This window comes from Neomonachus schauinslandi, chromosome 16 (assembly GCF_002201575.2).
Source record: "Neomonachus schauinslandi chromosome 16, ASM220157v2, whole genome shotgun sequence".
Taxonomy (NCBI): domain Eukaryota; kingdom Metazoa; phylum Chordata; class Mammalia; order Carnivora; family Phocidae; genus Neomonachus; species Neomonachus schauinslandi.
The window spans coordinates 23,322,944-23,343,882 of NC_058418.1; the positions used below are offsets into that span (position 1 = coordinate 23,322,944).

General features: G+C 46.2%; 1 protein-coding gene across 2 annotated transcripts in view; it reads left to right on the top strand.

Annotated features, from left to right (window-relative positions):
* The window catches only part of GPT2 (glutamic--pyruvic transaminase 2), a 33,704-nt gene extending 26,320 nt beyond the window's left edge, over positions 1-7,384 (top strand). Inside the window, exons 9-12 of one of the 2 annotated variants that reach the window (XM_021705840.1) lie at positions 1,168-1,342; positions 2,764-2,919; positions 3,971-4,083; positions 5,311-7,384. In XM_021705840.1, the coding sequence (XP_021561515.1) occupies positions 1,168-1,342; positions 2,764-2,919; positions 3,971-4,083; positions 5,311-5,401 (535 nt within the window). In that variant the 3' untranslated portion in view covers positions 5,402-7,384. Of the gene's footprint in view, positions 1-1,167; positions 1,343-2,763; positions 2,920-3,970; positions 4,924-5,310 lie in introns of those variants that run through there. The other variant, XM_044922082.1, reaches the window with a different exon arrangement.
* The last annotated feature ends 13,555 nt before the right edge of the window (positions 7,385-20,939 follow it).

The following is a 20,939-nucleotide window of genomic DNA, read 5'->3' on the forward strand; positions in this document are numbered from 1 at the left end:
CAGCTTACTTTCATGTGACTTGACTCTGTATCAGTCAGGATCCTTGTGGTGATAACTAATGGAAACTCGACTTGAACCGACCTACACCAAAGAGGCTTTTTTTTTTTTTTTTAAAGATTTTATTTATTTGACAGAGAGAGACACAGTGAGAGAAGGAACACAAGCAGAGGGAGTGGGTAAGGGAGAAGCAGGCTTCCCACCGAGCAGGGAGCCCCATGCGGGGCTCAATCCCAGGACCCTGAGATCATGACCTGAGCCGAAGGCAGACGCTTAACGACTGAGCCACCCAGACGCCCCACCAAAGAGGCTTTTTAAAAAAAATTAATATGGGTGAAAAGTCTGGGAAGATGTCGATGCGACTCTTTTTTTTTTAAAGATTTTATTTATTTATTTTACAGAGAGAGACACAGCGAGAGAGGGAACACAAGCAGGGGGAGTGGGAGAGGGAGAAGCAGGCTTCCCGCGGAGCAGGAAGCCCGATGCGGGGCTTGATCCCAGGACCCTGGGATCATGACCTGAGCTGAAGGCAGTCGCTTAACGACTGAGCCACTGAGGCGCCCCGCGACTCTGTCTTTGATTTCTTGCCTGGTCTCATTGTCTTGCTCAGCTCTGCTCTCCTTTGGGTTGACTTTGTTTTCAGGCAACAGGAGTTCTGGCAGAAGTCCTCCGGCTGTGCTCATGGTCCCAGGGAATCTGTACCCAGCCCTGGAGCCTTTGGAACAGGCGCCGGTGTATTAGCTAGGCCTCAGGCTAAGCTGCTTTAACAAAGAGGCCCCTAAATACAGTGGCTGAAACAAGGTGCCCGTGACATAACAGCCCAAAGGCGGGGGAGGTCAGGACAGGCTGACCTCGAGGTCACTCGCGGACTCGGGCTCTGCCTTGTCCACACGGGGCATCCATCTCCAGCACTGAGCCTGCTGCTCTGGTGTCTCCGTTTCTCAGGAAATGGGAAAAGAGAGAGGAGGAGAGAGCATGCTTTTTCCTTGTAAGGAAGTGATGTGGACTTCGCCCATGTCACTGTGTTCACGTCCCATTGGGAAGAACTCGGTCACACCTGGCCGCTCCGTGTTGGGCGTGGGGATGCTTACAGAACATTCTGGCTGACCCGACTGCACGTAGTTGAGGCCGCTCTGTGACCAGTGGGTCCTCCTCCCTTCAACCCTGCAGGTGTGGCTACAGAGGAGGCTACATGGAGGTGATCAACCTGCACCCCGAGATCAAAGGCCAGCTGGTGAAGCTGCTGTCCGTGCGACTGTGCCCGCCAGTGTCCGGGCAGGCTGCCATGGACATCGTCGTGAACCCCCCAGTACCTGGAGAGGAATCCTTCGAGCAGTTCCGCAGGGTGAGTCGCTGTGTCCTGTGGCCCCTCGTGTCACTGCCGCCGCGGGGTCACGAGCATTCACGCTGGACTCGGGGTCACCGTGGCCGGCCTCCCTCCAGATGGCCTCCCGGGGTGCTCACGGCTCCTCTTGGCCGGAACCACCCCATGAGGGTAGGTGTGAAGATGTGGCTGGGCTGTGTTCTGAGGTGGAAGACGCCTCCCTCTTTCTCACCCGTGAGCCCCACAGGTGGGCGGGCACCCTGAGGGAAGGGCCTCGCGTCCTGAGAACACCTGGGGGGCTTCTGTTACTAAACCGAAAAGGAGGAAGGGATGGGCATGGTATTGACTGGCCATCCTTGCGGCTCGAAGTGATCGTCCCTTTCAACTGCAAGGGACAAAAACCCAACTTTAACCAGTTTAAACAAAAATATATGGGTCACATAACCAAAAAGTCAGGCCCCTGTTGTTCCAGGCTCACATTATTTTAAATTGTGGTAAAATACACAGGATGTAAAATTTACCATTTTAACCATTTTTAACTGAACGGTTTAGTACATCAAATCCATTCACACTGCTGTGCAGCCATCACCACCATCGATCTCCAGAACCTTTTCCTCATCCCAAACTGAAACTCCGTCCCCATTGAACACTAACTCCCTGTTTCCCTGTCCCCCAGCCCCTGCTAACCTCTCTTCTACTTTCTGTCTCTATGAATAGGACTGTTCTAGGTACTTTATCTACGTGGAACCAGACAATATTTGTCTTTGTGTGACTGGTTTATGTCACTCAGCATAATGCCCCCAAGGTACACCTGAGTCCTAGCATGTGGTAGGATTTGCCTCCTTTTAAAGGCTGAATGATAGTTCCTTGTACGTGTGGACCACGTTTCATTCACCCTCAGGCCACAGCTTTCATCCCCGTTCCAGCAGAAGTCCTGGAAATGTTCACCTCTGAGCCAGTCATTGATTTGCTTTGCCTGGGTCACATGCCTTATGCACACCACACGGATTGAGAGTGGCCTCCTCCCAGATGAAGAGTTTGGGCCAGCTCCTAGATGCATGTTCTAGAGCATTCCAAACAGGGCCGGGTCCATTCAGACTTCTGGGCTGGGATGGGGTTTTCTTGTGTTCAGGAAGGACCTCCTGTACAAGAATAGAAGCCATGAGACAAGCTATGCAGGACCTACCTGTCGCCCAGAACTCCCTGTACTTGCGTGCCCCGGGGCCGTGGGCAGCCTTCTGGGCTGAGCACCCAGGGAAGAAGTTCCTGGAGAGGGATGTGTTTCGCCCACCCCCCTGGTTTGCTGTGTTCGTGCACACATGAGCTCACTTTTCACCAGGCTGCTCAGTTGCCCCCACATTGAAGGGACAGTTTCCAGTGGCTGGAGCCGTTCCATGATGCCCAGAGATACGCTGACTCCTGTGTTTTCTGTGTCTCTTCAGGAGAAAGAGTCTGTCCTGGGTAATCTGGCCAAAAAGGCTAAGCTGACAGAAGACCTGTTTAACCAAGTCCCCGGAATTCATTGCAACCCCTTGCAGGGCGCTATGTACGCCTTTCCTCAGATCTTCATCCCCAGAAAGGCCGTGGAAGCAGCTCAGGTCTGGGGTGCTGGGCGGGGGCGCACTGGGTTCGCTTGGAATTGCTGGGTTGGGGGCTGTTTCTTGCCTCGGGAAGCAAAAGTGCTGGCTCTGGGGGCTTGGAATTTCACGGGCCCTTCGGCCAGATGGTGCTTACAGCAGAAAGACGGTGAGCTCTCGGAAGCCCAGCCCTGCAGCATGCTGTGGTGAAGGGGCAGAGGTGAGGCCAGCCCCGGGCGAGCAGTGCTGATCTTTGCTCTGAACGCCAGTGTTCAGAAGGCAGGTGCCTCATGCGTGACGTGATGCATTTAAAACCGAAGAGGCCACGACAGCATCTGCTCTGCGCAGTGACTGTCCCAGAGCAGTGCTTGTCCCAGCTGGTGTGGACACGAAATCACCCCGGGGTCTTGTTGAAATGCTGCTGCCGCTGCAGGAAGTTGCATAGGGCCCGGGATTCGTGTGTGCAACGTTTCCAGGCCGTGCCCCAGACCCTCCTTTGAGGATCAAGGGCCAGAGCAGTATTTCTGAAAGTGTTGTCCTCATGCCCCCCCAAACCTCCGTTAAACATTCAGAATCTGGGCCCTCCCCCACTCAGACCTGTTGAGGCCGAATCCCTGGTGCTGGAGGCCGGGCACCCATTCAGTGGGTACTGCAGGTTGTACGAACCGAGGTGTGAGAAGCACTGTGAACAGAGCCCCTGAGAAGCTGTTCTCTGGAAGCCCGCCTGGCGCAGCCCTCAGGGCCTTGTTGTCAGAGGTGTATGCGCTTGGCATACGGGATGCCTGTGGTGCTGCTGCCTGGGGGTGGGTCACAAAGGACAGAGACCCCGGTCCTGGGCGAGGCCGAAGTACCGCAGCCCATGGCCATCCTGAAGTAGCCCTCAGCTTCCTTGCTCCCTGCACCCACTTCGGCCGCGTGCACTGTCCCGCCTCGGTCCTTGCAGGGAGGGAGGGGAGAAGGGCCCCGCCGTGGGAAAGAACCTGCTGCTCCAGTGGTTACTTGCCTTCGAGTTTTCGGTGGTGTGTTTGTACAAAGCCGTAAACGAAGCCTAAGTTCTGCTCTGCTCCCACAGGCCCATAAAATGGCCCCGGACATGTTCTACTGCATGAAGCTCCTCGAGGAGACCGGCATCTGCGTCGTACCAGGCAGTGGCTTTGGGCAGAGGGAAGGCACCTACCACTTCAGGTACCTCTGTCTGTCTGCAGCATGGGGCTGGTCCCAGCTTGGTCTTGGAAAACTTGGGGCTTCTTATCACAGAGCACGGGCTGGCTCCAGAGACTGAGATGTGTGCAGCCCCACCCCCCTGCCGCAGACCACCCCCCCGTCCTGCTGCAGAGCCGCGCTGAGACCTGGGTCCAGGGAGTCAGGAACACTCTGCGTGGGCCCCAAGGTCATCTCCTTGACCGCTCTTGTCTCCCCCTCCACTGCCTCCATCTGTCACATACCATCTGAAATGTTCAGGTGGGGTTTTCTTTCTTTATTTCCCTATCCTTTTCCAATCCCATGCGGTAGCATACAGCGTCCAGGTGCTCAGGAGCTCATCCAGAAGTCTGCAGAGATGCTGCATCCGAAACAATGGAAGCAGTTTCACTTTCTGGGACGCACTGCACAGTGTGTGCTGACCCTGCCGGGATGGCAGCCCAGGTTGCTGAGCGAGCGGGAGCAGCTCAGCCGGGGTTTCCCCGCCAAGGCCGGTTCTGCTCAGAACAGCACCTTCTCCACGCACAGTGCTCTCAGATGTCTCCTGCAGCAGATGCTAAAAAAAGAAATGTCATGAGCTTAGTTAGCACCTGGAGCCAAGTCCTGACTCAGGTCGTGCCCTGGATGGACAATCGTGTGTGTGTGTGTGTGTGTGTGTGCTCGGCCTCTCCACCCTAGTTAGGTTCATCTTGGCAAGTCATGGCTCATTCAAGAAACAGTTACATCGAGAGGGCTGCCTTTCGGGTGGGGGAGCATACTGGCAGTATTAGAGGAAGGAGTTAGTTACCATGGCAACTGGGGAGCGCCTTTGGAGGGAGAGTTGTGACTGGAAGTTCTCACTCTAAGAGATTTTTATTTTTTATTTTTTTTAAAGATTTTATTTATTTATTTGACAGACCGGTCTGAATGTGGTGCAGGCCTTCTGCCGTAACAGGCGGACCTATCAGTGAGCTTAATGCTGCCGCCAGCTTACTGCTTTTGGTCCCATGTGTTACTTGGGTAAAAAGTAAATGTATGAATTAGGGTGGGGGTGGTTCAGCGAGTTCCAGGTTCTGCCCCGGACCTGGTGCTTTCGCAGCCTCCCCCTCCCACTGCTTGCCCACGGCTCCTCATCTCCACAACACAGGTGAAGGAAAGAGCTCCTGCTTTCCTTCCTCTCTGCTTTTCCAGAGCGACTTGTGTCCAGGCTGACGCTGTCCTCTTTCCTGACAGAATGACCATCCTCCCTCCAGTGGAGAAGCTGAAGACAGTTCTACAGAAGGTGAAGGACTTTCACATAAAATTCCTGGAGAAGTACGCATGAGGACTGCTCAGACCCAAAGGGAGACCCGCTTGTCAGGCCTTCCTCCTGATGCCCACCCACGCCAGACTGAACTTGCCTTCCCCAGCGACTCTGCCTCAGGCCTCACAAAGGTCACTGGTCGCTTTCGTTGTCATTTGCCCCAAGAGACTTCTTTCTTTGTGCCTTGATGTTGGGAGCACTTCTCTTCTGAGCAATGTGATTGGGGATATCTCAGAAGTCCTGTTTTTTTGAAGCAACCAAAGTAGAGGGGACTTGCTCAGCACATGTGGCCGGCGTTCTCTGAATCCGTTGTTGTTGCTTTTGGGAAAGGTCCTTTGGGGTTTAAAACAACCAGGGTATGTTGGGCGAGAGATGTTTCAGATCTGAAGAAGTAAGAAAGTGTTGGGAAATGTATGACAGTCGTGGCGAGGACTGGAAATCCTAAACTCACCACCATGATCTGTGAAATAAAACCCTTAGTGGTGTGAAAATCTAGTTCTTCAAACAGGAGAGCCTGGAAGTCCACTGGAGGCTCAGAAAGGGCCCACCATTCTGGCCTGCAGGCAGGTGGCCTGTCTCTCAGGCAAGAATGGTGCAGGCGGGGTGGGACTGGATGCCAGGCTAGGTTGTGACAGGTACTGGGGGCCACGGCCAAGGTCAGCGGGTCCTGCAGGGGAAGAGTGGGTGCGAACCAGGTCTCCACGTGGGAGCACGCAGCAGGTAGAGAGGACTCTGCACATAGAGCAGTAGGTAGTGAGGGCTTCGGGGGTGAAGGGTTCTCTTAGGCGTGCTTAGGCTGGGACCCCCGTCTGAGAGGACTCCCTGGACTTCGGGGACGCAGGGTACAGCCCAGCAATATCCCCATCATGTGGAGGGATTCTGCCTGCCGACGTGTGAATCCATCCTGCTGTCAGCCAACAACCGGTCTCTACCAAGGGCTCATTGAGCCTTTACACACATCGCCCCCTGTTGGTGACAGCAGGGATAAGGAAACACTGAAGATGTCCAGATGAGGGAGGGGGCATCCTCAAAGACTTGACCACAGTCAAGCCCTCACCACCAGCCCCATCCTGTAGTGTCTTGTTGTTTCAAACTGAATTCAGCCCATTTCCTAGCTCATAATCGGTCAAAGTGCCTGGTAGCTTGGCTGCTGTGGACGAGTACATGTAATTGGATTCGAAGTTTATCCAAGTATCTTAATGCCAAGTGTTTCGCCTCCTCGTTTGCTGCTGGCTTCCCTCCCAGACTCTGCAGACTGTCCTGGGATATCAGTCCTCTCTCCAGCCGGGGGAGTATCCTCCACCAAGCCTGCCACTTTCCTGGCATTAGCAAACCTGGGTGGGGTCCTGACCGACACTCCCAAAACGTGGGTGCTCTGGGAAGAGCAGGCTTCTCTGAGAGCCCCCTCCTACCAGTGGCCTTCCTCAGTAGGCAGTGGGGGAAGCCAAGGCCCGCTCAGGAGCCCGGGGACCCAGCGAGTCCCAAATTGGAATCGAAGGAGCTAGAGAGACAAATACGAAGAGGCGTGAGCTTTGAAGGCAGCCTCCTATGCTGTAATCTCTGTGTTGGGCCCATGTAGGGGAAGGCGATAGGAGACTACAGACTGTCCCTACTTCCTAGCATTACAGCCCCTGTGAAGAAAGTAGCTACAATCTCAAGTAACAAACGGAACGTTCGGGAACTTTTCCTTAAAAATTGAGAAAATTGCACTTGTGCTTGTTGGATGGTACATAAAACAGAATGTGTCCCGGAGTCGTGAGGTTTCTGGTGGAGAGGTTACATAGTAGAAGCTAGTCTATTTTTTATATTTTTGTAACAATTGCTTTTTTCATGGGGGGATAAGGGGGCTACTATTTGTAGTCTTAACAAGTCCAGTAGTTTTTTATGAATCTCTTCAGATTATAAATAACACCTAAAAACTTTGCACCGTTTACAAGACTTTTTAAAAAGACGCTGTATGCACTTGGTTTGCTTTAAAGTAAATAAAAACATAAGGTCAGCTGACTTAGGAAGTTAACTTCATTCAGGGGAGGAACACTGATCGTGATAGATTTGATTTTTTACAGACTCTGTTCTGGTGTCCTGGTGTCTTGTTTGGGTTCCTCCAAAGGAAGTCATTTTGGGTTGCGCTTTAAATCTACACCTGCAAAGTTTTTTGTTCATCTAGATCCACACATGGGGGATGCTGGACTGTACCTTGGGTGGCCCATCACCCCGAACCCCGAGGCCTGGCTGGTTGTTGTCCCTGTGTTGTGTGGTTTTGCAGGAAGAGCTGCCTGTCCCTGTTTTCCAATTTAGATTCCCATAGGCATCTCCTGGTAAAGGTACTTAATGATAGCTCTGCTGGAAATTTCTATACAATAAAATACATGTTCAAAATGGTGACTGTGTTTAATTTTCCGTATAGTTTACATCTACTCAAGCAGGTATCAGTCTAAACTCAAGCAGATGTCACTAATTGTACATCTTCATTCTTTGTTTTTTGTTGTTTTTTTTTTTAGATTTTATTTATCAGAGAGAGAGAGAGACAGAGCAAGCACAAGCAGGGGGAGCGGCAGGCAGAGGGAGAAGCAGGCTCCCCACGGAGCAGGGAGCCTGATGCGGGGCTCGATCCCAGGACCCTGGGATCATGACCTGAGCTGAAGGCAGCCGCTTAACCAACTGAGCCACCCAGGCGTCCCTACATCTTTATTCTTTGTAACTTATGTTCCTAGCACTAGAATAACATTTTCCCCCAGTACTTACAGACTTCAGTCACAATTTCTCAGTCTCCATTTTCTTGTAGGTGTCAACCCCCCCCCCGGTCCCTGAGTGGCTTTCTGTTGCGTGAGGTAGGAAAACATGGATTCTTTAAATGGGATGTTGTTAAAATGAATGCAGACCTTTACTGTCTGGTGGAAGAAGAACAATGCGCCGCGAGGCCAGTGGGAAAAGCGGGAGTCATCGTTACGGGGGATTTCATTCCTTTTCCTCAGCCTCTCCCAGATCCGCATCGTTTTTGATGTGTGGTTTTGAAATTCAAAACTTTTTCACCCTAAACTAAAATTCTTATATGTCTTTATTAAAGAAGAATTGGGAAATGGAGAAGAAAAAAAAAAAAAGTAGGATTCTTTCAGTTGGAAGAAATGGAAGGCTGAAGTAGGAAAGAGGAATTTACTGAAGTCCTGGAGGGAAGCTGGCTTAGGTTCTCCTGTTCACTCTGTTAAATGCAAAGCCTGTCTTGTCCAGCTCCACGCTGAAAAATTCTAAGGAAGGATCTTGGCTACCTTGGTCCATGTGCCCTTCCTTGAATCTGTCTCTCTGGCCCTGGGGGCTTCAGCTGGCCCTGTGCTTGCTGGAGGAGGTAAAAAGAGGCTTAGAATCACCAGCCTCATCAGAGCCATTGGAAGAGAAGCTGCTCTGTAGGATAGGGGCACCTCATTTACTACAGGTAGCTCTTTAGAAAGGGACTGGGAGAGGGAATGGTGTGTTTAGGGTGGGCTGGTTAAAGGTCATTACCGGTTGATAACCAAGGGGACTAGAGGTGTTCTCTGCATCTTCCCTCATCATTCATACACATTGGGAATGTATATACATCTTGTCTGCAGACTAAACTTGGTGTAGTCTATTATACGGAGTTTGTTAAATAGATAGGGATTAGTACTCTATATTATTTTTGGTATTGATTTGCTGTAACACACCTAGAAAGCCTTCAGCAAATGTTTGGTAAGTACCCATGAGCTACGGACTTCTAGGGAATGGGGAGTCAAAAGTTAGTAAGATGTGGTCACTGTCCTTAAAAAGCCATAGATAGAATGGCCACCAAACAGTTCAGTACTCAAATTCTATCCACCCAGTGTGCTGGGCTTAGAAGCATGTGAGTCAGGCACGGGAGAAGGGGATGATGCTGCTGTTCTCTACCAATTTAAGGAACATGCATTTGCCCGCCTCTCCTCAATGCCTTCTGAGAAATGCCAGATATCTTTGGCCTTCATCCTGCCCCCAAGCCAGGAGACACCCCTCTCCCCAAGAAAAAAGAAGATGGAACTTACTGCCAGGTACCCACCCAGTCTTCCTTAAGAGGCACAGGTCAGCTGGAGTTTCCTATTGAGATTTCATTCTCTCACATAAAGAAAAAAATTTAAAAAAAAAACAACAAAAAAGTACTGACATTTTTTGTCACCTCCCCAATTTCATCTGCCTTTGCTTTGAATGCAAATACTGGGACCATCCCCTTGAAGTCTTTTTAAAGATACTAAATTTTGAAGATCTTAAAGATCTTAAAGATTTTGAAGATATTTAAACATCCAGAATCCTGGTGATAACTGACAAGTTCAGACCACAAAAGTATACATTACACAAGAGTGTAAAACTCAAAAATATTCTGATTATCAAAGTAAACATGTTAGTGTGGAAAAGCCAGAAAATGAAGAAAAGTCCAGAAAATTTGAAATCCCCTAACCAGAGTTAATCAAGCCTCACATTCTGGGAGATTTCCTGACTGTCCTTTTCCTGAGAATATTTTTAGCATGGTTGAGATGTGTATGTGTGTGTTGTTTGGATCCTAACTTTTTCCCCCTTCAGCATCACAACGTATTAATAAAAGTGCCTGATGAGCAGTTTTGATGGTTACCTCATCTACTCTATGGACGATCCCATCATTTAGTTAGCTGCCTCTTAAGCATTTAGGTTGTACACAATTCTTGGTTTTTATTATTTATTTATTTATTTTTAAAGATTTTATTTATTTGAGAGAATGAGATAGAGCATGGGGGCGGGGAGGGTCAGAGGGAGAAGCAGACCTCCTGCCGAGCAGGGAGCCCGATGCGGGACTCGATCCTGGGACTCCAGGATCATGACCTGAGCTGAAGGCAGTTGTTTAACCAACTGAGCCACCCAGGCGCCCAAAAATTCTTGGTTTTTAAAAATAATGCCGCATAACTAGCAACCATAAGTGTTTGTCATAAGTTTCAAGGGCCTCACCCCGTGGCAGAGTCCAGAATGGGGCAGACTGTGGTGGACACCTTGGCTCTAGCTCTTACCAGTTGTGGGGTCACTGAGCCCCGGTTAGCAACTGTAAAATGGTGGTAATAATACCCACTCATGGAGCAATAGGATAAATTATGAGCACTAAATGGGGAAAAAAATTGTGTGTGAGTGTGTGTGTATGTGTGTGAGTGATTTAGCATAGTTCCCGGCAAGTAGCTTCTTACTGAGCGCTTCCCATGATTATCTCCAGTTTAGAGCAGTGCTGATAGGATATATGTTTGATAATGTTGAAACTGAATGGGAAAATATGCCCTTGATATGCCAGATGCAATATGAAAATGACATTTAGAAGCAGTGAGGACCATTTGCCAAAACTTGTGAACATTCTGCTAGGCAGAGTATGGAGAGTACACTGGTTAGTTGTTTTTCTTGTCAGTGGTAATTTTTTTTTTTAGTCACAGTTTCTGAAATAAAAATGCCTTGAGTCCAGTTACACTAGAGTCTTTATGAGATAGGTCCAATTTAAAAATCACCTTTGGGGTGCCTGGGTGGCTCAGTTGGTTGGGCGACTGCCTTCAGCTCAGGTCATGATCCTGGAGTCCTGGGATCGGATCCCACATCGGACTCCCTGATCGGCAGAAGGTCTGCTTCTCCCTCTGACCCTCCCCCCTCTCATGCTCTCTCTCTCTCTCATTCTCTCTTTCAAATAAATAAAAATCTTAAAAAAAAAAAAAAATCACCTTTGACAACTCTAGAGTAACTGGACGTTTGTTTTTGGTGCGGGCCCATCTTAACTGGCACCAGTTAGGAACTGAGGTTACTGGACTCCTTGGTATTTACATGGGGCTGTCCCCTCCCCCACAGGACTTCTGTGGGTCTCTATCCCTTTATGGTTAAGGTAAGCTGCTGTTTGCCATTGCTGACTTCAAACTTTAAAACAGGATGCCCGCAATCTTTTGGGTTAGCATCATGGGATACACATTGGGTACCAAAACCCCACTCAAGGAGATAGAGTATATAAGTTAGGATTCTTTTGGTTCTACATGACAGAAGAACAAACCTGAAAAGTTAAGAACGGGGTAAATCAAACCTACATTTCTCAGCCTCCCTTGCTCCTATATGTGGCCATAAATTCCATAAAAAGTGGCCACAAATGTAATAGGACATAAATAGTGTGGAAGCTAGGAAACTTCCCCTAGCAGAAGGCTACCTCCCCTTCGTCCCTTTACTTCCCTGTCCTCTCCTGTAGCTACTTGGAATGTAGCTCCCATGGGTGGCATCTGAGCCATGACAACAAGGACAACATGTCTGTGCATGATACATGCTGTGTGAGATTTAGCTATTATTGTTGCTGTTGTTTTATTGCACCCTAATCTGAGGACACGACCTTTTGGGCTTTCAGAAACATTTGCCTAGATCGCTTGATTGTCTCATCGTGTTACTAGGGCAGCTTAATAAGTGTTGGCAACATTCATGGATATGTTAAAGCGTCTTGTCATTCATGCTGGGTACAGTGCTCAGTGATGGGGACATAGTAGTGAATAAGACATAGACCCCTGATTTATAAGGTTAACAATGACCCATGCTGGTAAGAGTGGGGATACCTTCGTAGCGGTGTGAATTTGTACAACCTTTTGGAAGGACAATTTGACACTGTTGACATTAAGTATGTACATGCCTACTTTAAAATTACAGGAACAAAGACAGTATGGCATTACTGAAAGGACAGACAAAAGAACAGAATAGAGTTCAGAAATAGAGGCATACATTTATCACTGTAGCATAAAAAAGACCACACACACACACACATAGGTACATATATATCTTTGATACACTTGTATTGACAACATACTACTTAATACAAAGTATCAAGGGGTAAGAAAATTCTCTTCAACAAATGGTGCCACAGCAAAATTTGAGATGGATCACAGACCTAAAATGTGAGCTAAAACTATAAATCTTCTAGAAGAAAATGTAAGAATATCTTTGCCACTTTGAGTAGGTAAATATTTCTTAGGACAAAAAGGCACAGATCATAAAAGGAAAAAATTGATAAATTGAACCACATCAAAATTAAGAACTTCTGCTTTTTTAAAAGAACACCATTAAGAAATGAAAAGACAAGCCACAGAGAGAGCAAAGACATTCTCAGAACATAAATCTCACAAAGGACTTGTATCAAGAACATATAAAGAACTTCAAATTGTCAGTAACAAGACAAACAACCCAATTTAAAAACAGAGGAAAAGACTTGAACAGACACTTCACAAAAGGAGATATACAAAGGGCCAATGAGTACATGGAAAAAATGCTCAACATCATTGGTACTTGAAAGGAATGCAAATTAAAAGTATTAAAATACCACTGGAATGACTAAAATGAAGAAGATTGACACTACCAAATATCAAGGAGGTGAGACAATCCCAATCTGGATAGTGGGAATGAAAAACAATCCTATCACTTTGGAAAACTGGTAGCTTCCTACAAGGTTAAACATACACCTACTCTATGACCCAGCAATTCCACTCCTAGCTAGGAATTTACCCAAGAGAAACAAAAACACTTGTCTGTGAAAGCCTTGTGTAAGAAGGCTTTGTTTGGGATTCCCCTCCCTGCACTGTGACCTAAAACCTCTCGCTAGGCAGAAAGCTGGGGCACCCCACAGCTCACTTCATTCGTTCCCCCTCTCTCAGGGAACACTATCTCGTGCTGCCTATTGTTTAATGTCTGCAAGCTATTGTTTCACGTGGGTTTTTTCTCCAGTTTTTTTAGTTGTTTAAGGTAATAGGGTAAATCCAGTCCCTGTTACTCCCTCAGAGCCTGGAACAAAGTTCTACTCCATGTCTTCATAGGGCCGTGAGTTACACTGGTGTATTCATGTGTCTAAAACATACAGAACTGTCCACTTAGGACTTGTGTGTATTTCACTGTATGTAAATTATAACTCAACAGGCTTAACTGGGGCAGGGGGAATACATATGTCCCTTGATCTAAAAATTCCACCTGTAGGAATTTATCCTAGAACATTTTCTCACAAGTAAAAGATATATGTACAGGGATGTTCTAGGCAGCATTGTTGGTCATAGCAAAAGATGTGGGAAGACCTAAGTTTCCATTAATAAGGAATTGGTGTATCTCTTCAAAGGAGTATAGGAATACCATGTAACAGTTAATTCAGATGAGTATATCTATATCTACCGACATGAAAAATCATTCAAGATACACTATTAACTGGAAGTAGCAATTGCAATTGCCTTATGTAGTGTAGTGATGGACAGCATTGTCTAATCAGACTCACCCTGTCTATATTCTTCCCTGGGAATATTCTTCCCTCCCCCAAGTAAGGGAGCTGCCTTACTCTTAGGTAAGTCTTGGTCCTTGGATGGGTCAGGAAGTCCATTCTCTAACTCGAAACAGAGTCTAATTCTCCAAAAACTATAATTATTCAAATAAACAGACCCAAAAACAAAACCATGAGCCCCAAAGACAACATGGATCTTGTTTCATGGAGGAAAAGTGGTCTTCATCAGAACCGATGTCCACAGAGAATCAGAGAGGAGAGTCCATGGCCCAAAGACTCAGCTACATCTCTGCACTTCTGATTTCTTGTATTTTAAGGGCCAATAAATCCTCCCTTTTGCCCAAGTTAGCTGGAGTTAAGTTTCTATTGCTTGCAGACAAACCACATCTTCGTATACACAGAGGGGAAAAGGAGTTACTAGATACGGATTGTAGATGCTCAAGCTACTCAGCTTGATTTTTAGCAGAGACCCGGCGGGAGGAAAGGGTGTGACCACAGCCGTCCACAACTGTAACCAGTTCTGTCAGAGCAGGAACCCAAGCTGGAGCTGGTACCAGCTGTTTAAAGGTAGGTCGTGTGGAATTTTATTATTATTATTATTGAAGTATAGTTGATGTACTGTATTGTATCAGTTTCAGGTGTACAAGAGTGATTCGACAACTCTATACATTACTCAGTGCTCACCCCAATCAGTGTAGTTACCAGTTACCATCTGTAACACGTAAAGTTACTACAATATTATTGACTATATTCCCAATGCTGTACTTTTCCATCCTTGTGATTTTCTTATTTTATAACTGTAAGTTTGTTCTTCTTAATCCCTTCGTCTATTTCATTTATTCTCCTACCCCTCTCCCCTCTGGCAACACCAGTTTGTTCTATGTATCTATGAGTCTGTTTCTGTTTTTTGTTTATTTGTTCCGTTTTTGAGGTTCCACGTATGAGTGAAATCATGTGGTATTTGTCTTTCTCTGTCTGACTTATTTCACTTAGTATAATACCTGCTAGGTCCATCCATATTGTAGCAAATGGCAGGATCTCATCCTTTACTATGGCTGAGTGATACTCCATTGTATATATATCACATCTTCTTTATCTATTCATCTATGGATGGACACTTAGGTTGCTTCCATGTCTTGGCTGTTGTAAATAATGCTGCAATAAATATAGGGGTGCATACAGCTTTTCAAATTAGTGTTTCTGTTTTCACTGGGTAAACACCCAGCAGTGGAATTTACTGGATTGTGTTTTGAGCAGGGAGCAGTTACCTGCGGGGTAACCTGTACCTACCTCGTGTCTGTCATAGAAATCAGTCTCTCTCACTTTCTCTCTCGCTGTCTCTCTTGGTCTCTGTCTCTCAGTCTCTGCATCTCTCTTAAAGACAAAGGATCTTCCCCCATAATGTTGTTCTGTCCTGAATACTTTAGGTGGCAAATCCTTGAGAAGAATTCTTAAAAATTCTGAAGAATCATTAAGCTGCTAAAAATTTGCAAACCCTTATTTGTCATTAGAGCATTGCGGTATCCCATTAGATTTAGTATTTAATTGCTTAATGTAATCAGTGTATTCCTGGGGGGGGGGAAGGAATGTATAAATCAAATGATTTTTCAGTTTTTAAAATTGTTGCTTCTATATAATAGATGTTACGTTTATCATAAAAAATTAGAAGACATAGATAAGAAAAAAGAAGAGGGGGTGTCTGGGTGGCTCAGCTGTTAAGCGTCTGTCTTCGGCTCAGGTCATGATCCCAGGGTCCTGGGATCGAGCCCCCGCATTGGGCTACCTGCTCCGCGGGAGGCCTGCTTCTCCCTCTCCCACTCCCCCTGCTTGTGTTCCGTCTCTGGCTGTGTCTCTCTGTTAAATAAGGGTGGCTCAGTCGTTAAGCATCTGCCTTCAGCTCAGGTCATGATCCCAGGGTCCTGGGATCAAGCCCCACATCGGACTCCCTGCTCCGCAGGAAGCCTGCTTCTCCCTCTCCCACTCCCCCTGCTTGTGTTGCCTCTCTCGCTGTGTCTCTCTCTGTCAAATAAATAAACAAAATCTTAAAAAAAAAGAAAAAGAAACAGGATATTCTCCCTATTCAAGTTAAAAAAAATCCTTCAGAAAATTTAAAAAAAAAAAAGAAGAAGAAGAGAAAATCACTCATGAAAATGTGAATATAATCTGGGTAGTTCAGAATGCAAAGGGTTTGGTGTTCATTTTGTTAGGTGTGATAATGGCATTGTAAACACATAAGAAACGTCTCTTTTATTTTATTTTTTTAAGATTTTATTTATTTGAGAGAGAGTGGGGGGAGGGGCAGAGGGCAAGAGACAAGCAGACTCCCAGCTGAGCAGGGAGCCTGTTGCAGGCTCAACATGGGGCTCGATCGCAGGACCCTGAGATCATGACCTGAGCCAAAGTCAGATGCTTAACCGACTGAGCCACCCAGGCACCCTGAAAGGTCCTTTTTAAAGATGTATGTTGAAGTATGTAGGGATAAAATCCAGTGATATCTGATATTTGCTTTAAAATACTTCAGAAGAGAGGTCAGTTTTTAAAAAAAGAATAGGTGAAGCAAGGACAACCAAATGTTGATAATGGATGAATTGGGACAATTGGTGCAGAGCAGTTCATTATATATTTCTATCTGGGTGTATATTTTCATAATAAAAACTTTTTTTTGTTTTTTTTTAAAGATTTTATTTATTTGACAGAGAGAGACACAGCGAGAGAGGGAACACAAGCAGGGGGAGTGGGAGAGGGAGAAGCAGGCTTCCCGCAGAGCGGGGAGCCCAATGCGGGGCTCGAACCCAGGACCCTGGGGTCATGACCTGAGCTGAAGGCAGACGCTTAACGACTGAGCCACCCAGGTGCCCCAATAAAAACGTTTTTAAACATACATAAATGTGAAACACAAAGAAAATCATTATTTTCAACGTTGTGTACGTCCTATCAGAACACTTATGCAGGCATATATTTTTAAAACAGTACCATATTGAATGCATTTTCTATTATATAATTAACATCATGTCATAAAACATTTTTTAAAACATTGTGCTTTAACAAGTATATATGACGCACTGAATCGATGTGGCAAAATTTAATGGGGCATTTTCGGGTAATTTCCAATTTCTCATAATCATAAATGATCTCTCAGGTGACATTCTTGTATTGAATCTTGTTGCACAACCATCATTTCCCTAAGATAAAGGCCTCAACAGGGATTCCCAGATGAAAAAAATGTTTAAGCACCAGGGGGAGCTGGTCACCTATAGGATCCCCACAAGCAGTGGTTTTTTGTTTTTTGTTTTTTTAAAGCAAACCCTCACCCTCAAACTTAGCAGCTGAGCCCATCTCCAACTTCCTATTTTGCTTTGAAAGATGAAAGTGTCAAGGGGTGCCTGGATGGCTCAGCCAGTTAAGCGTTCGGCTCAGGTCATAATCCCATGGTCCTGGGATGGAGCCCCATGTCAGGCTCTCTGCCCAGTGGAGAGCCTGCTTCTCCCTCTCCCACTGCCCCTCCCCCTGCTTGTGCTTGTCCTCTCTCTCTCTGTGTTAAACAAATAAATAAAATCTTAAAAAAAAAAAAGTGTCAAGCAGCTGGGCATACAGCTCCTGAACAATGCCTGGTACCCAGTAACTCTTAACAGAGGCCCTGGACATATGCCAATTAATTATATGACTATATCAATTTGGAGATCCTGAGTATTGAGGGGGTGAGAGGAGGTGGTGGGTGGGGAGGTGACCAGAATCTAGTGCAATGTGAACTTGTTTCCTTCCTTATTACTCATTGGTTTCAGCCTTCAGATGATTCTTTCTGGTGCATTCCTGTACATTCTCATAAGCCTCGTGGTTATTTTGACATTTTGACTGGCTTTGAAGACTCAATCAGACTTCATCAGAAGGAAACTGAGGGATGCCTGGCTGGCTTAGTTGCTGGAGCGTGCGACTCTTGATCTTGGGTTTGCGGGTTTGAGCCCCACACTGGGTGAAGAGATTGCTTAAAAATAAAATCTAAAAAAAAAAAAGTTAAAAAGGGAACAGATGTTTAACAACTGACTTTGCTCAGAGATTGTTGAGATGCTAATTCATAGTGCCTCAGGCCCAGGTGCTGCTTACAAGTCCCAGCCCTGATAGATACACATTTCTCTGTCCGAAAAGGTGCTCTAGGGGTGACCTCTCGACATCTCAGCTGGTCAAAGATGACACTGGAAAAGGACAGAAGCACCAAGACCAGGAGCAGAGGCAACGCCGACCCCCTACCCACCCCCAACAAATGTGGACAAGCGATGTTTCTCAAACCCATAAAAAAAAATGCTATCACCTTCCATTCCTTTCTATATGGAAATGCTACACTGGCCTTGTCTGGGTCATGGAATTTAGGGGAGCATGGCCCCGTCTCAGGTTCACGGTTGGACATGGGACCCAGGCCCAGCAACCCTGCTCCCAGAGATGGGTTTATGGATGGCATATGACCCACACAAGACGACGAGAGCCCCACTAGGGACTTTTGCTGGTAGTGTGGAGAGAGAGTTGCTACTTTTATGGGGTTGCTGACTTGGTTGTGTAGCATCAGGTTGAAGAGCAAGTCCTTGGAGTTTGGACTTGAATTAGAATCCTGTCTTCATCATTTATTGGCTATGTAACCTTTATGAAATTCCTTAATATCTCTGAGATTCGGTTTCTTTTTCTTTTTTTTTTTTTTAAAGATTTTATTTATTTATTCGACAGAGACAGAGACAGCGAGAGCAGGAACACAGCAGGGAGAGTGGGAGGGCGAGAAGCAGGCTTCCTGCTGAGCAGGGAGCCCGATGTGGGACTCAATCCCAGGACCCTGGGATCATGACCTGAGCCGAAGGCAGACGCTTAACGACTGAGCCACCCAGGCACCCTGAGATTCGGTTTCTTTATCTATCAACTGGGGCAATAATACTTTCTACCTTACAGGGTTGGTGTGGGTTTCATATGATGTAACACATGAAAACACTGGCATGTACCAATCATCCCATGATGTTGGTTGGCTGTTGTGACACCATCCACACCCTGGGATGTGGAGGCAGCAAGCTTCCATCTTGTTAAACCTGTTAGTCCACAGCTCTATTGCTCTCTCACCAAATATATATGTATATATGTGTATCCTTTTATACTGGATATATATACACACATGGGTGTATATATATTTACAGATACACCTATATATACATATACATACACTGACATACATATATATGTCAATGAAGCATCACCAGATGGTGACTATACACCTGGGATTTTGGGGGAAACCTCCAATTTCAAATATTTGATCCTGTTGCTGGAAAACAAGTAGCAGCTTCTGGTCAAAGGAACACAGTTCCCATCCATCTACGATACAAAAGGACCATTGCTGCTCTGGTCATGGGCCTGGTCTTAGTCTCTGCCAGGAGATAGATTTGTGCTGGGCCACCCTATGTCAGGTAGGACTCAACTGGTTGCCAAGTGACACAAAACCCAACCCAAACTGGCTCTAATCACAAGAACTGAGACTGAGGAAGGTGGTGGTCTCTTGGAGCAGAAATAGGCTATCTTTTCCTGCAGAGGGTCAGATAGTAAATATTTTAGGCTTTAGAGACTATATGGTCTCCGTTGTGACTGCTCAACCCTGTTACTGTAGCACAAAAGCACCATATAAAATATATAAAAGAATGAGTATGGCTGCATTCCAATAAAACTTTATTTACAAAACAGGTGGTAGGTTAGATATGACTCATGGGCTGTAGTTTGCTGACCACTGGTTTTAGGGGAAAACCAGAGTATAAGTACCCAGAGAAGATTGAAAGAAAGTAGCCAAACTATAGAAAATGCCCATTATAAGCCTTTAATGCTCCTGACATAGAATGCATTTTCTGTCCTCTTCAAACAAACACAGGAGAAGGATATTGATTAGCTGGGCTAGGGATCCAGTCTATGTGGATAGAACAAAGAGAAGTTCTTTCTCTCCGTGAGTCTACTATATCGGGACTTCAAACTCAGGACCTTAAAGAAGGGTAGACTGCAAGCTGGGGAGCCTACGTGCTGAGGTCTTACTTCTTTATAAGCTGATTTCCTTTGTGCCAGCTCTAATTTCTTAGGCAGTCCTCTGGAACCATGATTGTCCATGGATCAAAACTCTTGGACTTCCAATGATATAAGATTATTATGGACTACTCCCCCCTCCAGAGAGGCCTCACTGTTTCTTATGACTGGTGTGTCTTTGTTAATTGCAGTCACAAAATGTTTTAGATGTAAGTATGTACTGATCAGTGTTAGCAGAACATTAATCAACCATTACACACTCATGTTTTGAAATGTCTTGGTCAGATAAACATGTCCACCATTGACAAAGGCGTTCTAAGGATTTTATGTGGACCAAATATTAAATAGTTTGAGGAATCTTGTGTTGAACAAGTGTAGTCATTAGTCCACTGCACGTAAATATGAGGAAGGACAAGAAAACTCTGTGGACAAACTCTTTGAGACTAAAGCTATTCTAATGATAAGGAGTCAGAGGTTTCTAAAGGAGACGGCAGAGCTGGCCAGTGGAGCACTGCTTCTCCATCCTTGAAGTCTTGGAACTTCCTCATCTCTGAAACATAAGATGTGACAAGAGCCTAACCTATAGTTGAATCTCTTCTCTATGATAGCAAGAAAGGAAGCATCCAAAGCATAAATTCCTGTAATGAGGCCACTACAGTGGACATCTCTAGATTGTTGGGATACTCAGGGAAGATCCAACACTGTCTTTCTGGGTACCCAGCTATCAACTGTCTAGGATCAAGGCAGAGAGGATCTAGAATCTAAGGAGCTTTAGCTACAAGACATCCCTGGACCAGGACACCTGGGTGGTTCAGTCGGTTAACGGTCTGCCTTCTGCTCAGGTCACAATCTCAGGGTCCTGGGATTGAGCCCCGCGTCAGACTCCCTGCTCAGTGGGGAGTCTTCTTCCTCTCCCTCTGTTGCTCCTCCTCTTATGCTCTTTCGTGCTCTCTCTCAAATAAATACTTTTTTTTAAAGTTTATAAAAGAAAGACTTCCTGGGGCGCCTGAGTGGCTCAGTCGTTAAGCATCTGCCTTCGGCTCAGGTCATGATCCCGGGGTCCTGGGATCGAGCCCCCCATCAGGCTCCCTGCTCAGCGGGAAGCCTGTTTCTCCCTCTTCCACTCCCCCTGCTTGTGTTCCCTCTCTCGCTGTGTCTCTCTCTGTCAAATAAATAAAATCTTAAAAAGAAAGAAAGAAAGAAGAAAGAAAAAGAAAGAAAGAAAGAAAGAAAGAAAGAAAGAAAGAAAGAAAGAAA